Source organism: Nelusetta ayraudi, unplaced genomic scaffold (genome assembly GCF_046127955.1).
Source record: "Nelusetta ayraudi isolate G7.1 ecotype Tasmania unplaced genomic scaffold, CSIRO-AGI_Nayr_v1 ptg000190l, whole genome shotgun sequence".
Classification (NCBI taxonomy): domain Eukaryota; kingdom Metazoa; phylum Chordata; class Actinopteri; order Tetraodontiformes; family Monacanthidae; genus Nelusetta; species Nelusetta ayraudi.
The window spans coordinates 164,492-182,500 of record NW_027466239.1 but is presented as its reverse complement, the minus strand read 5'-3'; the positions used below and the strand labels follow the sequence as shown (position 1 = coordinate 182,500).

The window sequence follows — 18,009 nt, the reverse complement described above, 5'->3', positions numbered from 1 at the left end:
ACACACACACACACACACACACACACACACACACACACACACACACACACACACACACACACACACACACACACACACACACACACACACACAAGCCCAAAACCCCCTGGTGGACGAAGTGAATATTGACCATGCTTGAAATCACAAGCCAGTAAACTACTAAACTACGGTCTAATTAAATTTTTCCAAACACACCCATCAATGTGTTCAGCGAATAAAGTTTGCGGTGCCAAACATCACTCTGATTGGTCAGAGGAATCAAACGAGTTCGGAACCCAAAGCCCGGTAAGGAACGAACGACAAGGTGAGAGAGGAGGGAGGGAAAGCAGCATCAAGCAGGCATCCCATAATAAGTGGCGTACCAATGTTCTTGGAGAAGTACTCCCTGCAGAGGTGAAGGTCGTTCTCGCAGGAGATCACGATGATCTCGGGAAGGTCCTGCAACAACAGCCCAGATGGGTTTCAGTTGGCAGAGAAGAGGAGACAGTTTGACCCAGTTTTTTCCCAGAATTCCCAAACAAACACTGCGAGATCCTGTGGTGTGTGTGTGTGTGTGTGGGGGGGGGGGGGGGGGGAGCATTGAGAAGCTGCCGCTGCTGGAGGAGGAACCTTGTTCTGCTTGTGCTCCACCATCTTCCTGTAGGTGGGCTGCTTGGCCAGCAGCTTCCCTCCGGCGCTCTCCACAATGCTCTTCATGGTGCCGAGGCTGGGGCAGATGCCAGGGGTCAGGTAGAAGTACTTCCCCTGGGCAGATCACATGACAACGGAGGCAAAGGCCAGTCAGAGACCGGGACACTCAGAGGGAATCAGTCATCAGCGTTCAAAGCAGCGACGCCACAAAGCTCAAACAAACCTTCAACTAAAAGAAACATCTACGTCAGGTTGTCAAACGTATGGCCCGCGGGCCAGGTCAGGACCCCGGACGGTGGTTTTTCTGGCCCGCCAGATGTTTTTTTTTTTTTAAATGAAATATTTAAAATCAGCTGCAGTTTTTCCAATTCCATGAAACTGCGGTTCTAATTGTGTCCACTGGATGTCGCCATAGCGTCTCTGCTCAGGACAACAAGCAGTGGGTTTCAACCCAAACTATTGCCACGCCTCCTATTGGCCGCCCTCGGTGTTGCAGGAAGACAAAGACGACCACACCGTGACCTCACTGCTCGCCCGGGACCAGATGTTCCTCAGCAGGGACTAAACAGGAGTTTGACCCCTGGTCCGCGTACATCTCGTCACATGTGAAGAGTTGAGAAGATACCTTGAAGAGCAGCGACGCGCTGGCTCTCCTCAGAGACTCCTCCAGGGTGAAGCCGAACAAGACCTCGGCCTCGGCGTCCTGCAGGGTGTAGCTCTGCTCCTCTGCCACACACACACACACACACACACACACACACACACACACACACACACACACACACACACACACACACACACACACACACACACAGTGAGTTTCAGCGTAGCCTGTTCTTAGCATTTATGGTTGAGCGGAGGCACCCTGAGGGACAGAATGAGGAGGTCAGGATGAGGAGGTCAGGCTGAGGAGGTTCTAGTAGAGCCGCTGCTCCTCCACATGGAGAGGAGCCAGCTGAGGAGGCGTCCAGGAGGCATCTGTTTGAGGTGCCTCCTGGACGCCTCCCTGGAGAGGAGGTCCAGGCAGGTCCCACCAGGAGGAGACCCTGAGGAAGAGCCAGGACTCACTCCAGATAAGCCACAGATGGAAGGATGGATGAAGAGATGGATGGATGGATGGATGGATGTGCACTGAGCCCAGACAACCCCCCCCCCCCCCCCCCACTGACCTATGAACTTGTGGCTCTTCCAGCTGTCCTCCAGCCACTCTGGCTTGACGATGTGCTTGGCCACAGACACGGCGGTGAGGAACTTGACGGTGCGGGTCACCTTCCTGGCGATCAGGTGGGTGACCTTCTGGGTGACCTCTGCCACCTCCCCCCCGAGAGCCTGGAGCTTCTGCCCACACACACACACACACACACACACACACACACACACACACACACACACACACACACACACACACACACACACACACACACACACACACACACACACACACACACACACACACACCTTGACTACTCTCTCCACTGCAGACTCACACTGAAGACATCCAATACATGACCGAGACCTATCTGCTGAGGATCATCTAGAACACAGCAGTGGTTGGAGTTGGTCCACACTCACCTTAGTGTAATGCTGGACCTCCATGGGCTCAAAGCCTGTGAACATGACCCGAGGAACAGACTCTGGACGGCCTTTCTTGACAGGAGACAGTGTCCCGTCCATTCTGCTCACCACCACCACCAGGAGGAGAAGATGAAGATGAAGAAGCTTGAAGCCACACACTGAGGCCCAGCAGGAGCCCAGCAGACCTACTGACCTGGCCTTCTTGTTCTCAGGCTGGTTGTTCTGGTCCATCATCTTCTGCTTCTGGAGGAGGTTCTACACACACACACACACACACACACACACACACACACACACACACACACACACACACACACACACACACACACACACACACACACACACACACACACACGATTAATTAATCTCTGAGCCCATAATGAATGTCAGTCTTTTTTTTAGATCCTAACCCAACCCTAACCTCCACCACTGACTTAGACATTTATTATTTCTATGATGACAGTTGGTTATTTCCTCCTCACTCCCAACGGGTCAAAGCAGAAGGGCGCCCCCTGCAGTCCAGATCTGCTCCTGGTTTCCTCCTACAGGGCAGTTTTTCCTGAACACTCTGGCGCCTTGTTTAGTGTGGAGGGTTAGCTGGTTTTCTCCTACTACTAGTACTACTAGTACTAGTACTAGTAGTACTGCTACTGCTACTGCTACAGCAGCTACTGCTGCTACTAGGCCGTGGTCCAGGAGAAGATCTGCTTCATCACATCTGCTGGCTGAGGAGCCTCGCCCGCTCCTTCACGCGAGTCACAGTGACGTGAGAACTGACGTTGGACGGGAAAAGCAGTGCAGGTTCTGCAGGTCCAGGCCAAGAGGCAGCAGTGACTGTCGCCAGAGAAGGAAGACAGCGGTTGTGTGTGTGTGTGTGTGTGTGTGAGGAATCAAACTCACCGCCAGAGCATCAGGATGGACTTTGATTGGCATCTTCCAGGCAGCTACACAACAGAACAACCACTCAGTTTCATTTCCTTCCAAACCATCGACGGCATTCATTTACATATTAGGAAAATACACACGTTGGATAAAACTGGAGTACTTTGACAGCCTACTGCATTCTGCCACTGTGTGTGTGTGTGTGTGTGAGGCAATGTCACAAACTGACACGCAAACATATGACAATGATGATACATGCATCATTGTTATGTTATGTCCATGACCTCTAGAACTGCACCAATCCCAAATATGGCCATAGAAAACGGTTAGCTTGATAGCATCAAGCTAACCGTTGGTTGGCGTTGGATGTTCAAATGAGTAAAAACCCTGCGTTAAAAACTGAATATTTGATGCGACGCAGTGTCTTTGCCAGTCGATGGCGCTAATTTCAGCCGACTTCCCAGGATCCCAGGATGCTTTGCAGCAGCACGCAAAGCATCCTGGGATACAGAAGGAGGCGAAGGACAGTAGTGGTGAAGCCTTGGTGCTAACAGTAGTGCGCATTTGGAGCGTCCTTCTGACTACTGGGAATTGGGTCGAACTTTCGCGCAGTGCTGTGACCTTCAACTGGCCTTCAACTGCAGCCTTCCAAGGATGCAGAGCCTGAGCTGAGACACAGTCCCAGTGTGGGATGACGAGGCAGACTGCAAGCGGGCCATGCTAAAACCCAGCTTTGCAACTTGGCGGTACCTACCCAGGAGATTGTGGACCAGCTGGGGGTTGGGCGCCAGTGGTTCCGGGTGCGTGAAGACCGAGTATCTGCTGTGCTGGATCTGCCTCAGCGCGTCAAAGTTCCCCAGCAGGATGTCGCACAGCCACTGGGCGTTGACGCAGGGGATCTTCCACTCCTTGGCCTTCTCGTACTTAAGCCCCACCGACCTGAGGAGACACGGACCGCGTGACCACGAGTCGGACCGCGGGGCGGGGCTCTGGTCCGGGGACCGACGGCTTACTGTTTGCAGATGAGAACCGTGTTGCTCCTGCACAGGTATCCGGTGTACCGGGCGCCAGTCAGGTAGGCCATCAGCTTCAGGTCGTCCCGGTCCTCGTCCACAAACCCTGTGACCGATATGATCTGAGGGACGGCGAGACGACGACCGCAAAAGCAGAAGATCGAGAACAACGGCTCAGTGGTTAGGAATCCACAGGTTCTCCTGAGGTTTCCCTGAAGGTTCTCCAAGGTGGACCTACGTGATGCGAGCAAGGCTTTGCTCCCGGCGGGAAGGCAAAGGGGACGTGCAGGGTCCTGTGAGGCGGAACCATGACCTTCCTCTTCAGCACGGTGTTGAGCCAGTGGGCCGTCACACAGCGTTTGCCCTCTCTGAGAGCCTTGGGGAACACAAGGACGCACGGAACAAAGGAGCAAAGACACGATGGGTTCCACGGCAGGAAGGAGGAGCAAACATCTGGGCTAGCAGGAGTCCTTTAATTCATATCGTCTCTGCGAGTTCGGCCCGGAAAAGCTTCACGGGCCGCATATGGCCCCCGGGCCGCGGGTTGCCCCACGGCCTGGTCTGGCCAGCCGCTGCATCGTCTCTGATCTTCTCAGGAAGCTGCTGTGGACCAAACTCCTGGGCTGAACTGGACCGCTCTCCACAGCGGGCGGGCACGTCAGCCTATTAGCTTAGCTTAGCTTAGCGCCCCCTTGAGTGGGATCTGAGCGGACCAGGCCCTTCATTCAGATCTCCAGGACGGAGACAGTGTGGAGGTGTGAGAAGGCTTGCTGCTGCTGGTGCACCTACCTGGACATACAAGTTGCTGACTTGACTCTCACACAGCAGGTGGGTGCAGTGGCTGGAGACGCTGGAGTCCACAGCGCCCCCGCAGGCGTGGATGACCTGAGGAAGCCAATGAGAGAGGATTCATTCCAGACACAGCAGTGGGCAGTAGAGGAGAAAGTCCTGGCGTCTCGCGGCTGCACATGCCAGACACACGCGTGTCCAGCTGGTACGAGCGTGACGATCTCAGCGGATCCTGACACGCCTGCACAGCTCGTCATCCGTCAGGAGGAGGAGGAGGAGCAGGAGGAGCAGGAGGAGGAGCAGGACTGAGGAAGGTTGAAGGAGGCTGCAGGAAGCCCTCAGGTTGCTGCTCTGCTCTGATCAGGTCCGCCTGCTCGGCCAATCAGAGAGCGGCAGATGGAGTGCACATCAACACCTGGGCTGCAGGTGAGGAGTTTGACGCTGGTCGTGAACCACCACCACCACCACCACCACCACCACCAGCAGCAGCAGCAGCAGCAGCGAAGTGATGGCAACCATGGAGAGCAGAGGACTGAATGGAGGAGACCTTGATGTTTGTCACGACCACTGACAGCCGTCCATCCAGGTCTCTCTAGACCAGGGGTGTCAAACATACGGCCCGCGGGCCGGATCAGGCCAGCAAACAGTTTTCTGCCGCCCCCCCCCGAGATGATTTTGCAAAAATATAAAAACTGCAATATTTCAATGAAAGAAAGTGCTGTTCTAAATGTGTCCACTTGGTGTCGCAATATCGTTTCTGCTTCGCAAACAAACTCAATACTGGGGCTGAGCAAAGCGGCACAAGTACAGCCACTCACGCCTCCTATTGGCTGCCACCATTGCCCCAGAACGCCTCCTATTGGTACTCTCACTGCCCCAGAACGCCTCCTATTGGCTGCCACCATTGCCTCAGAACGCCTCCTATTGGCTGCCACCATTGCCTCAGAACGCCTCCTATTGGCTGCCATCTATTGGCTGCCATCATTGCCTCAGAACGCCTCCTATTGGCTACTCTCATTGCCTCAGAACGCCTCCTATTGGCTGCCATCACTGCCCCAGAACGCCTCCTATTGGCTGCCATCATTGCCTCAGAATGCCTCCTATTGGCTACTCTCATTACCCCAGAACGCCTCCAATTCGCTGCCCTCATTGCCTCAGAACGCCTCCTATTGGCTGCCATCACTGCCCCAGAACGCCTCCTATTGGCTGCCACCATTGCCTCAGAACGCCTCCTATTGGCTACTCTCATTACCCCAGAACGCCTCCAATTCGCTGCCCTCATTGCCTCAGAACGCCTCCTATTGGCTACTCTCATTGCCCCAGAACGCCTCCTATTGGCTGCCATCATTGCCTCAGAACGCCTCCTATTGGCTGCCATCACTGCCCCAGAACGCCTCCTATTGGCTGCCATCATTGCCTCAGAATGCCTCCTATTGGCTACTCTCATTACCCCAGAACGCCTCCTATTGGCTACTCTCATTACCCCAGAACACCTCCTATTGGCTGCCCTCAATGCCTCAGAACGCCTCCTATTGGCTGCCCTCACTGCCCCACAATATCTCTGTCTAAACAGACAAAGCTGATGCAGAGCAGTGTTGCCAACTTGGCGACTTTCTCCCCCCAAAAAGTTGCTGTTCTCCCCATAGCGACTTTTTTCTTATTATAAAAAGCGAATAGCGACAAATCTAGCGACTTTTCCTGGTGTCGTTACGTTGCGATCAAGCGCAAATTGTCAATTATGCAAATAAGACAACAACATCATTTAGCGACTTCTAGCGACTTTCAGGACAGCCAATAGTGACTTTCCTCACTGAGGAGTTGGCAACAGAGCAGAGTGCTCAAAGAACACGGACAACTGGAAGTCATTATTTTGTCGTGATTGTCACCGCGCCATGATGTTAGCGGTCCGGCCCGCTGGGGAAGAGACTTTCCTCCGTGTGGCCCCTGAACCAAAATGAGTTTGACACCACTGCCCTGGATCCCACAGTACCACACGGGTGAGAGGAAGAACCTCTGCGTCCTTCGTCTTCTCCTTCATCTTCTCCTTCTCCTTCTCCTTCATCTTCATCTTCTCCTTCTCCTTCTCCTTCTCCATCTCCATCTCCATCTCCATTTCCCTCTCCTTCTCCTTCATCTTCATCTTCATCTTCACACACACTTACCCGCTTCCAGGTGGCCAGCAGGTGTTTGTCAGCCATCTGCTCTGGGTAGTCGGCCACAGCGAAGACGCAGCCCAGCAGGAAGCCGTCCTGTGGAACTGTGGAGGAGGCAGAAGAAGACACTCAGGACCGACCTGGAGGAGTCTCCAGTGGGGGTGCAGCTCCAGCCACACCAGCTGCATCTTCAGCTTTTTAACCATGATGACAATCACACATGGAGCCAGAGATATCAGCCCTGTGCTTCTCTGTGATTGGCTACTTACTGTCCTGGCCAGGAAGGTGTCCAAAGAGCTGCGAGAGGGGTGGAGCTTCCTGCACTGGAGGCTGCAGTTTGTTCTGCTGCTTGTGCGGCCCAGGTGGCTGGTTGTCGTGCTGAAGAGGCTGCTGACTCTGCAGCAACTGCTGCTGCTGCTGCTGCTGCTGCTGCTGCTGCATCATCTGCTGCTGCTGCTGCTGCTGCAGGAAATGCTGCTGCTGCTGCTGCAGGTGCAGCGGGTGCTGCTGCTGCTGCTGCTGCTGCTGGTTTTGCTGCTGCTGCTGTAACATCTGCATGCGCTGTTGCTGCTGAAGCTGCTGAAGCTGCTGCTGCAACGCATGTTGCTGGTGCAGCTGCTGCAGCCCCGGCTGGATGAGCTGTGGGCTCCCCAGCTGCAGAGAGAAGACGCTCTGCTGCTGCTGCTGCTGCTGTTGCTGTTGCTGTTGCTGCTGTTGCTGTTGCTGTTGCTGTTGCTGCTGCTGCTGCGTAAAGATCTGCTGCTGCTGCTGCTGGGTGATTTGCCGCTGCTGCTGCTGCGCCTGCTGCGCCACCTGCACGAAGCCAGGCTGTGGCAGCGGTGCTTGCTGCTGTTGCTTGTGGTGCAGCTGAATCATCTGGTGCTGGTGCTGCAGCTGGATGATGGGATGCGGCGGCTGCTGCTGTGGCAGGTTCGGGTGTTGCTGGTACGACTGCTGCTGCTGCTGCTCCGGGATGCGAGTTGGACAAACCACTCTGGGCTGGTTCAGGACCAGAGCGCTTGGAGCGTTGAGGTTCTGGGCGTGGCTCTGATTGGTCTGGTGTTCAGCCGGTCTGGTCTGGTTGGTCACCAGATTCTGCACGACCTGCGACAGGAGACAGGAGACAGGAGGGAGGAGGGAGGAGACAGGAGACAGGAGACAGGAGGGAGGAGACAGGAGGGAGGAGGGAGGAGGGAGGAGGGAGTAGGGAGGAGACAGGAGGGAGGAGGGAGGATACAGGAGACAGGAGTGAGGAGACAGGAGGGAGGAGGGAGGAGACAGGAGGGAGGAGACAGGAGACAGGAGGGAGGAGACAGGAGACAGGAGGGAGGAGACAGGAGACAGGAGACAGGAGACAGGAGACAGGAGGGAGGAGACAGGAGGGAGGAGGGAGGAGACAGGAGGGAGGAGGGAGGATACAGGAGACAGGAGGGAGGAGACAGGAGGGAGGAGGGAGGAGACAGGAGACAGGAGACAGGAGGGAGGAGGGAGTAGGGAGGAGACAGGAGGGAGGAGGGAGGATACAGGAGACAGGAGGGAGGAGACAGGAGGGAGGAGGGAGGAGACAGGAGACAGGAGGGAGGAGGGAGGAGGGAGGAGGGAGGAGACAGGAGGGAGGAGACAGGAGACAGGAGGGGGGAGGGAGGAGCCAGGAGGGAGGAGGGAGGAGGGTGGAGGGAGGAGACAGGAGACAGGAGGGAGGAGGGAGGAGACAGGAGACAGGAGACAGGAGAGAGGAGAGAGGAGACAGGAGGGAGGAGACAGGAGACAGGACGGAGGTGCGTTAGTGACGAGGAGAACACACAAATACTCTGAGGAAACACGTCACGGGAACTACAGTGGCCTGCGAGCACAAACCTGGACAGTGCTGAGCATCACTCAACCATTCATTTGGATTACTGCTCATGCATTTGACTGAAACTATGCTCATTCTATCCTCCTTACAAGCAGTGGTCATGGTTCCATGATGGAATCAGCAGAGGTTCTGTGGTCGCCGACCCACCAGCAACCACCGCAACTCCACACTCCCCCTGTCTGTGTCACATGTGCTGAGGTTGAACTGCTCTCATTGGCAAATGGAGCTCCATGGTGCTGCCGCAGTGAGCTCAGGTCACCACCAGAGCTTCTCCTGCTGGGATCTCCTCCAGAGCTCCCAACACTGCAGAACCTTGCTGCAGTCACACACACACACACACACACACACACACACACACACACACACACACACACACACACACACACACACACACACACACACACACACACACACACACACACACACACACACACACACACACACAGAGTAGCATGTCTGATGTCCTACATTGACACGGCGGGTGGCTGGCTGCAGGTCGGTGTTGTTGATGGCGTGAAGGTTCCTTGGAGTCGGGCACCACCCGGGAATGTTCTCTGGAAGCGACGCCCCTAGAAGCAGAGAGGAGATGAAACCATGATGCTGCTGAGCTCCAACTGCCAGTGCTCAGGGCATCACTGGCCCACACTGGTCCATGGAGGCCACACCTGAAAGAACCTCTTCGACTTCAGTCTCTTAGCATCTGGTGACCTCACTGGTCAACATAATCAACTGTAGGTGGCTTCTAAGCTTGGCTAGCTTGGCTTCCTGACATCTCCTGCAAAGGTCTGAGGTCCTCTCCCAAGTCAACATGACAACTCCACAATCACCAAACAACTTCTTCTGGAAGGTTCTCCGTGGAATTTCTCTGCCGCACTCACCTTCCTGCGCGGCGTGACCGCCGGCAGAGGCCGAGCCCACCTCTGCAGGAAGCGCCCGTGCACCTCCAGGAGGTCCGGGAGGTCCGGGAGGTCCGGGAGGGACGGTGGTGCACAGGTTGATCAGAGCGCCGCCGCTCACCGGCTCTTTGCCGCAGGCCGACACCCCCGCCGGCGGCCTGCGGCCGAGGCCGCTCTGCACGGACAGAGTGGGCGTGGCCACCTCCGCCGGCGTCCAGTTCAAGTTGGAGCCCTCCTTCTCTGTGGACGAGTCGTCGTCCGAGTCGTCAAACATGCGCTCGCTGCTCTGCTGCTGCTGCTGCTGCTGCTGCTGCTGCTTCTGGGGGGATTTGCGAGACACGGATTTGAGTTTCTTGGGTCCCGGGCGCCGCCGGGGGCTGGACTCTTCAGCGGACGAGGCGGCGCTGGAGGCGTGAGACTGCTGCGGACTGAAGCTTCCGTCCGAGCGGGACCGACGCTCGTACGACTCGGACTCGCTGAACTCGTCCTCCTCCGGCTGCGTGTACACGAGTCTGGGGTGGTACAGAGCTTCGTCTTTACGCCGCTTGCCTTTCAAAATAAAAGGGCGACAAAAACAAAAAGATCAGGTTCAATTCAAACGGCGACCAACAGAGAAAGACGGAGAACAAAGCGAGTGGAAAAGGTCCCGAATGAACGTACAACCACTGAAAAAAAATGCACACAGATTCCAATCTGGGTGGTTTTCATTGACGCCACGTTCAACTCTCACATTTAAAATGTGATTAAAATGATGCCTTGTATGTTCTGGTGTGTTTGAGAGACTCAGCCGCTGCTTTAGAGTTCATCAGCGTGTGTGTTACTCTTGGTATTGCAGTTTGTCACTGAAGGCATCAAAACTACGGACGAACACACAAGGAATTATGGAGCGGACGATAAAAGTGTGAAACCACTCGAACAGCTTTTATATTGAAATTCTTCAAACAGGTGTTTGTCTTTGCGGCATCATGACATACAGTACATCTTGCTCATATGTGTGATGTCTTCAGCGTCTACCTGCAGTGGAGAGGGCTGCAGTTGGAGGACCCGACTACGGGTGAGTGGAAGGGACAAACGGCTGGCACTTAAAAACGCAGTTTGATAAATATCAGGTGGTTTGACCCCGACCTTGTATTTCATCTCACGCCTGCTGACGCTGCTAAAACCAAAAACAGACTCTTCAATTCCAATTTGTGTCGGCTTAAAGTCGGAAAGAAACTGCGAGACTTTGTTTGAATAAAAATGAATCAAACTGTCGCACCTTCTCGCCCGAACGAGAGCAAGTTGACAACGGAAATGACCGCTGACATTAAAGGCGACCACACAATGAAATGGAAACTTGGCGCAACACACACACGTCACTGCGACATATTTACACTGTGAATTGCACTGACACTGTGTGACATCGCATCTCTACCAAGAGTAGGAAAAAACATTGATTCTTAGATTAATCGCCATTCATTGAATGATTGCAGCCGCAAAGGTTCTAATGAGTGAAATGATTTCAACCTAGAAGAAAAGTGTCTTTCTGGGTCCAACCAGCGCTGCAGATGACACCCAAGGTTGACACCAGCTGTGTTTCCACGACCCCCGAGCGCTGTGCCAGAACCCAAACATGGCAATAAGAGCGGTGGTGGAAGCGCGGCCAGCGAGGGTTGCAGTTCTGTGACCTGATTGGAGGAGGGTCCTCACCTTGGACAGAGTCTGTGATCCAGTCAGGTGTGACGATCTTGATCCCAGGGCACTTGAGCGCGTACTCAAACTTGGCCTGGAGGGATGAAGGCAACGAGACTCAGTGGCACAGTTGGTAAACCCTGCTCTCTAGCGCCCCCCCTAAGGAGGCAGAACTCCCTGAACCCACTCGGAGGGCCGCAGAGACATGAGACAAAAACACACGAGTTCGTCTCATCGAGACCTACATTTCATCCACTCTGACCTTTGACCTCTGACAAACGGGCAGGGCACCATTTGCATTAGTTTGAAAATCAATCACACACACACACACACACACACACACACACACACACACACACACACACACACACACACACACACACACACACACACACACACACACACACACACACACACACACACTTACCCCTCTCGCTTCCTTCACCACCAGGTGAGTCACCTTTTTGTTGAGATGCAGTTGACATTTTCCTCCATAAAAGGTGACGTAAGCCCAGAATGCAGTGAGGTCATCCTGGAGCTGGACACAGACGACACAGAACCAATCAATCAATGAACCAATCAATGAACCAATCTTTCACTACCTTCATTTGAACTAGTTTCACATGATCTATATATTCATATGCACGCATGATGACATTAATCCACAAACACACAGACAGACAGACAGACAGACAGACAGACAGACAGACAGACAGACTCACCCCAGTGAAACAAGCGTTGACACCAAAGAATATCTGTCCTGACTCTGGAGAGAATCCAGTCACACTGGAGCATCGTTAAAGAGAAGAACCTGCATCATCTGGGTGCAAGACATTAGAAACCAAGCAACCGAGCAACCGAGCGAGCAACTCTTGGAAAGGATACGGCAAGAGGTCTCCACACCTGACAGACAGGATGACCCATGATGGCTGCAACAGAAGAAGAACAAGTAGTGAATGCCATGTAGTTTCACTTCAGTCCAGCTTGAAAGGAGAAGGAGAAGAAGAAGACGAAGAAGGAACTGCAACCCGTTCGCTGTCACCTGTTGACTCGTAGCTACAGTAGCTTTAGCCAGCAGCTACTCTCACTTTTTACTCTCCGTTGGTCATATCTTACATATATATATGATTTATTCTGGTCAAATCTATTACAGCTTATGATCTTCACATTGTTCAACAGAAACACCTTCAAATCACAATGGTACTTTGTGGTACTTTTACAAATGTCCCTTTCATTTTGCAATAAACTGTGACGGACACTCAGCCGTCGCCGGAATCAATACGACCTTCACTGCGTTCATTAGGTGCACAGCGCTATAAGATAGAGCTGGACTTTGAAGACTAAACCAGGACAGGAGAAGGACCATCAGTGTGAGTGTGGACTGTGCTACCTTGATGACCGGCAGGTCGAAGACCTCTCTGGATTCTCCAACCTCAGGGTTGTCTCCATCCTCGGCGATGATGTGAGTGGCCAGGGCATTGTAGGACACCTCCTTCCCCCTCCCCGTCTTCAGCAGCTCGATCACCTGCAGGCAGGGTGAGGGTAGTCAGTCTGACTCTATGGGCTTCCAGCTGTGGAGTAGGACTGGCAACACTTAGGTGAAGCACCGTCTATTCCATAGACAACCCAAAGAACAACACCGCAGTGGAAGATGATTGATGCGGGAAGAGTGGTTGCATTATACTGGAAACAAGTCATCAGCTCCATCAGTGGGAAGAGGCAGCTGATGACTTGCACTGCAGAGACTGACACACACTGTGAAAGCAGTTTGCTGGGCATCTGGGACTCACTGGTGTCCTCGCACTGACTGAGAACAACAAGGAAGGAGCCTGCCTTTGATTTTATCTAGTTTTATTCTTCTTCTGATCCACCACACAATGGTGTCCATCATCATCATCATCATGGACCACCAGGACCACCCTCTCCACCACACTGGACAGACAGTGGAGCGTCTCCTCCTAGAGACCGAGACAGCTGCATTGTCTGAAGGAAGCTTGAGGAGATCCTTCCACCATCATCGCCTTTTAGAACTCTAGCCTGCTCGGTAACTAGCGAGTAACTAAGTAACTTCTGAGTTACTCGCTAGGTAACTAGTGAGTAACTAAGTAACTTCTGAGTTACCCTCTAGAACTCTAGCCTGCTAGGTTACTAGCGAGTAACTAAGTAACTGTTGAGTTACCCTCTAGAACTCTAGCCTGCTAGGTAACTAGCGAGTAACTAAGTAACTTCTGAGTTACCCTCTGGAACTCTTTCTAGAGCAGGAACTCACGAGCTCGATAAGTGTCTTCACATAGAAGAGTATCATTAATAATAATGATATATAACTCAGAGAGTTTGTTATTTCAGGAGAATCTAGCCAACTGGTAGCCCTTCATACGGCTCAGGAACCATGAAGCGGCTCTCAGTGCAGAAAAGGTTGGGGACCCCTGTTCTAGAGCCTTCTGGATTCTTTCCTGGACTGATGGTTTAGAAATCTTCTCGCTTCTCCCTGCTGCCTCTGCACCACCTGACTGTCTTTGGTTGTTTGTTGTACAAAGATGGACTCGAGTCTTTTAGTAACCACTGTACAGTTAATTTGTAATTTTGTTTTTTAGTGCTGCAACAGCGTAGTCCGTGTCCCCCCACCCCCCAATTTGGTTCTATCGGTTTGGTACAAATGAACAATGCGCAGAAGTCTTGAAGTACTTGTAGCAGTTCTCATTACAACTTCGCGAGCTCACTATAAGGTGTATAAAAGACCTTGGCTTGAAGCAGTGCAGTGCAGCATATCAAAAGAACACGAGTCAAGTGAACCGAGTCAGTCAAAGCGAACCGAGTCAGACCGTCTGAACACCGTGTGAACTGACAGGGGGCAACCGTCAGTGTGTTCCAACACACGACCCTGCACTGCGGTAGGACGTCGTGACCATGAACTCCACACCGGTGCAGTTGTGGTGGCAACAACTGTACGACTTACAAAGTCTCCCCCAGAGCTCTTGGGGCTCTTGCAGTGCAGCGGCGGCGGCAGATTAGAGCGAGTTAGCCAGTTAGCTCGCAGCTAGCTCACCTTCTGCTCAACGTCCCCCACCACGTAGAACTTGATGTCTTTGAACAGCTCATCTGCGACCTTCAGCTCCTCCTGAGTCATGGCTGAACATCAGAGCGACGGGGTTCAAAGCACGCACGAGTTTAGCGATATAATCGTAGATGTGAAATAACAACAAGAGTGACAGTTCCGCTCGCTTTGCTTTGCTTTGCTTTGCCCTGTGAGAGCGCCAAACCGCGGAGACATTGTGGGGGAAACCGAGGGGTCGCGTGTTTCATATGTCTGTGCTTTATTGACTTATTTGTCATTTAATCGTCATTCCACGACTATTGCAAACAAACACAGCTCAGTACACAGTACACGTATTAACATTTTCCATTAAAATACGCGCAGAATTGTAAACATTATTCGGCAGCAGACTTGGAATCCCCCTACAATCCGAGCACTGGTCTCTTCCAACACGGTTTTTTTTTTGTAAACTCTTTATTGACAGTCAACAAGTACACTTTACACAGCACTCCGAAGGATTCAGACAACTTTGTGTTTGATCGAAGTATGATCGATGTTTTTTTTGTTTGTTTGTTTGTTTTTTAGGAAAGGTCCGAAAGACGTTGGATACACAACTGCGTCGATGTTTTGGGCAAAACGGCGACGAGCCACGGAATTTACTGTCGATCTGTTGGCTGTCCTGCTCCACACCCCCAGGCCAGCAGGTGGTGGTAGTACGATATCATTGCGGAGGGGCTGCGGAGCATCCTGCTTCTATTTTAAAGAGGGGCTGGCTCATGGAGGACTCCCCCTGGTGGCCTGGCGTGCTCTGCTTCGCTTTGTTTAAGTGTTGTAAACGCATTTAACGTCAAGACCCAAGATGCGCCGAATCTAATACATATATTTACAAAAATATCCATACAAAAAATCCCCCCCAGAGTACATTGAAGGCTACTCTTTGCACTGAATAGTCCTAAATCATGGACTTTATTTTTCATAAAGCTTTCCAAAATCCATAAAAGCCCCAGAAGAATCTTCCAGAATCTCCCAAGGTGATGTCACAGCTGTGTTTCATGAACAACGGTGCCTGTTGACTTACAATGCTTCTTAATAACACTAAAGATGGTCAGTAACATTAGTGAACAACTCAAAAATTCAAACAACATCTTTTTTTTTTTTAGACACAATAACAAGTGGGTGTGTTGGAGTCTTGTACATTTTGTGCACTACACTGTAATTTGCATGCACACTCGTGACGCTCCATTCATGAGATGGTCCACCATGCAAATTAATGATGGCAGTTGCATTTCTTTCTTTTTGTACGCAAGCTTTTGAAATTTCAAGTTATATGTAACAATAATAGAACTGAATAGAATTGAATCACTGGAAAATTAAAATTAATTCTTCATTTCAAACACGTCCAATATTTCCAAAAATGCAGAGATGTATTTTACTGTTTAGAAACCAAACAATGGTTTTGGTTTGGTTTGCTTGTTCTCATTGCCCAGGGGCATGATGGGAGGCGCCACCACTGCACACATCCAGTGGGCTCCATTCTGCAGATGTGAGTGTGTTTTCACTGCACGCACCAGGCGTCACTTTGATGTCATGTAAAATGAGCACTGTTTAGATGAGTGTGTTTGGGTTCATGGTTAATCAAGGTGAGCACTCCACCTGAACACAAAGCTACCAGAGGAGACGTTGTTGTAGTTTGCTGCACTGTTCCAAGTGAAATCCAACAACACAAAAGTGACTTTGACCCCCTCGGTTTCCCTATGACTGCTTGTCTGGCTGAGCTGGAGCTGATCCATCAGCCACCAAGTGGCGGTGAGGGGGTCCACCCTGGACTTTCACCATGCACAGTCAGCAAAAGGGGAAATCATCATCATCGCGTGTGTGAACAAGAACTGAACAATCAATACACGGAGTTCAAATCTGACTTCTAAATGCAGAATCAACAGTTTGATATGCGAGAGATTGACCCGTGTGAATTTATCATTACATTTGATATATAAAGGAAATTATTCCGAGTCATCATTATGTCACACCAGATAGCACTTCCTCTCTTGCCTGAATCTGGCCCAGTATTATGTACACATTATGCTTGATCATTGGCTGGAACACAAAGACAACAACACACAAGCCTGCAAGTTGTTTGCTCTTTTTTTTTCTATTTAAAGGTCCAGTGTGTAAAATTTGGCTGGATGTATTACTTATATGTTGATAAAAGCTGAACAGACCATAGATACATTAAGAGAAGTGAATCATTATCAGTACAATAAAAGTAATTTGGTGTTCTTACCATTAGAACGCTTCTGACAACTACAGGAACCTCCATAGACCAGTCAGGGTCCCAGTGCTCCCATTTAGCTGCCATCTTGCACCAGCGTATTTCTAAGGAAGCCTGGTGAGGACAATCCAGCTGCCTGGCAGCAGAGTGTTTGGTATTTAGGCTGAACTCTAGGGGGCGTCCTCAAATAAACCCACCAAGAAGAAGAAGAAGAAGAAGAAGAAGAAGAAGAAGAAGGTGGACCAGGGTATCCAGGTTTTGGTGCGCAGGGCCACCGTAGTTCACTGGCAAACTCAGGAGAGGGAGGGAGGGAGAAAGACGCTGCAATCTAAACTGTCACCACTTGGTGTCGCTGTTTCTTCTTCAACATCATCTCCAAATGTTACACACTTTACCTTGGTTGTTTCAACACTTCATCAATCTCAAACTGCAGCGTCCATCTCAACTAAAGCAGCTTGGCTTGCATCACCACAGACCGGAGGAAACCCAGGGGCCTGGACCAAGCTGGTTCAGTTCTGATCAGGGTCCATCGCCAAGGGGAGTTTACTGCGGACAGATAAGCTGCACATTATCTCCCAGTGTGGAGAGATGATCCTAATTAAGCTCCATCCACTGGCCAGTCAGCTGTTCACAGACAACAACTGCATGCTCATTCATCAACAACCGCGCTCACTGAGAACTTCCTGGAACAAAACGATACATTCAGAAAACATTCCTGAATGAATGAATGAAAATTATTATTATTGCATCAAGCCTGAATAGGACCCCTCCCTTTCAGGAAGACACCACAAAAAACATATTAAATGATGAAATTCACTTTCTGTAGGTGACGCCACAATTCACCGTAGGTTAAGACATAAATAATGAGTGCATCAAATAAAAGAACAACAGACTTAGGGTGAATTCCAATTCCTCCCTTAACCCTCAATCTCAACCCTCAATCTCAAAAATCCGTGCTCCCGCAAGATGCAAGTGCTGTCCCGATTCTAAGAACGTCAAGTTGAGGGAGGAGTTTCAGGGCTGTATCGGCCTCAATATTGAGATTCTCCGGCACCACCCTTGGCAGTAAGGGCTACCCAGAAGGCATTGCGTATTTTCGCCAAGACATCTTCGAAAAAGATTGCGATGTAAAAGCGAGCTACAAATGGAAGTATTTTCTTAGTTAATAAAGATATAAATATTACCAAACCATTTTATTGTCTTAGTTTAAGATTTTTTTTATGGATTATTGACATCGTTGTT

The 18,009-nt window shown here is 51.4% G+C and overlaps 2 protein-coding genes across 2 annotated transcripts in view; one reads left to right on the top strand and one right to left on the bottom strand.

Moving 5' to 3' along the window:
* paxip1 (PAX interacting (with transcription-activation domain) protein 1) overlaps positions 1–14,669 on the bottom strand; it is a 16,133-nt gene extending 1,464 nt beyond the window's left edge. Inside the window, exons 1-21 of the mRNA XM_076015470.1 lie at positions 14,511–14,669; positions 12,855–12,989; positions 12,350–12,393; positions 12,187–12,250; positions 11,892–12,002; positions 11,483–11,558; positions 9,776–10,342; positions 9,366–9,466; positions 7,312–8,146; positions 7,052–7,146; positions 4,890–4,985; positions 4,339–4,476; positions 4,101–4,222; positions 3,842–4,026; positions 3,106–3,149; positions 2,399–2,460; positions 2,203–2,305; positions 1,800–1,968; positions 1,256–1,356; positions 610–744; positions 363–438 (exon numbers count right to left, since the gene is read on the bottom strand). Of these exons, the coding sequence (XP_075871585.1) occupies positions 363–438; positions 610–744; positions 1,256–1,356; positions 1,800–1,968; positions 2,203–2,305; positions 2,399–2,460; positions 3,106–3,149; positions 3,842–4,026; positions 4,101–4,222; positions 4,339–4,476; positions 4,890–4,985; positions 7,052–7,146; positions 7,312–8,146; positions 9,366–9,466; positions 9,776–10,342; positions 11,483–11,558; positions 11,892–12,002; positions 12,187–12,250; positions 12,350–12,393; positions 12,855–12,989; positions 14,511–14,591 (3,340 nt within the window). The 5' untranslated portion in view covers positions 14,592–14,669. The remainder of the gene's footprint in view (positions 1–362; positions 439–609; positions 745–1,255; positions 1,357–1,799; positions 1,969–2,202; positions 2,306–2,398; positions 2,461–3,105; positions 3,150–3,841; positions 4,027–4,100; positions 4,223–4,338; positions 4,477–4,889; positions 4,986–7,051; positions 7,147–7,311; positions 8,147–9,365; positions 9,467–9,775; positions 10,343–11,482; positions 11,559–11,891; positions 12,003–12,186; positions 12,251–12,349; positions 12,394–12,854; positions 12,990–14,510) is intronic.
* LOC142881297 (NLR family CARD domain-containing protein 3-like) overlaps positions 3,756–18,009 on the top strand; it is a 160,242-nt gene continuing 145,988 nt past the window's right edge. The window contains exon 1 of the mRNA XM_076015484.1: positions 3,756–3,765. The gene's annotated coding sequence lies outside the window, so the exon portion shown is untranslated. The remainder of the gene's footprint in view (positions 3,766–18,009) is intronic.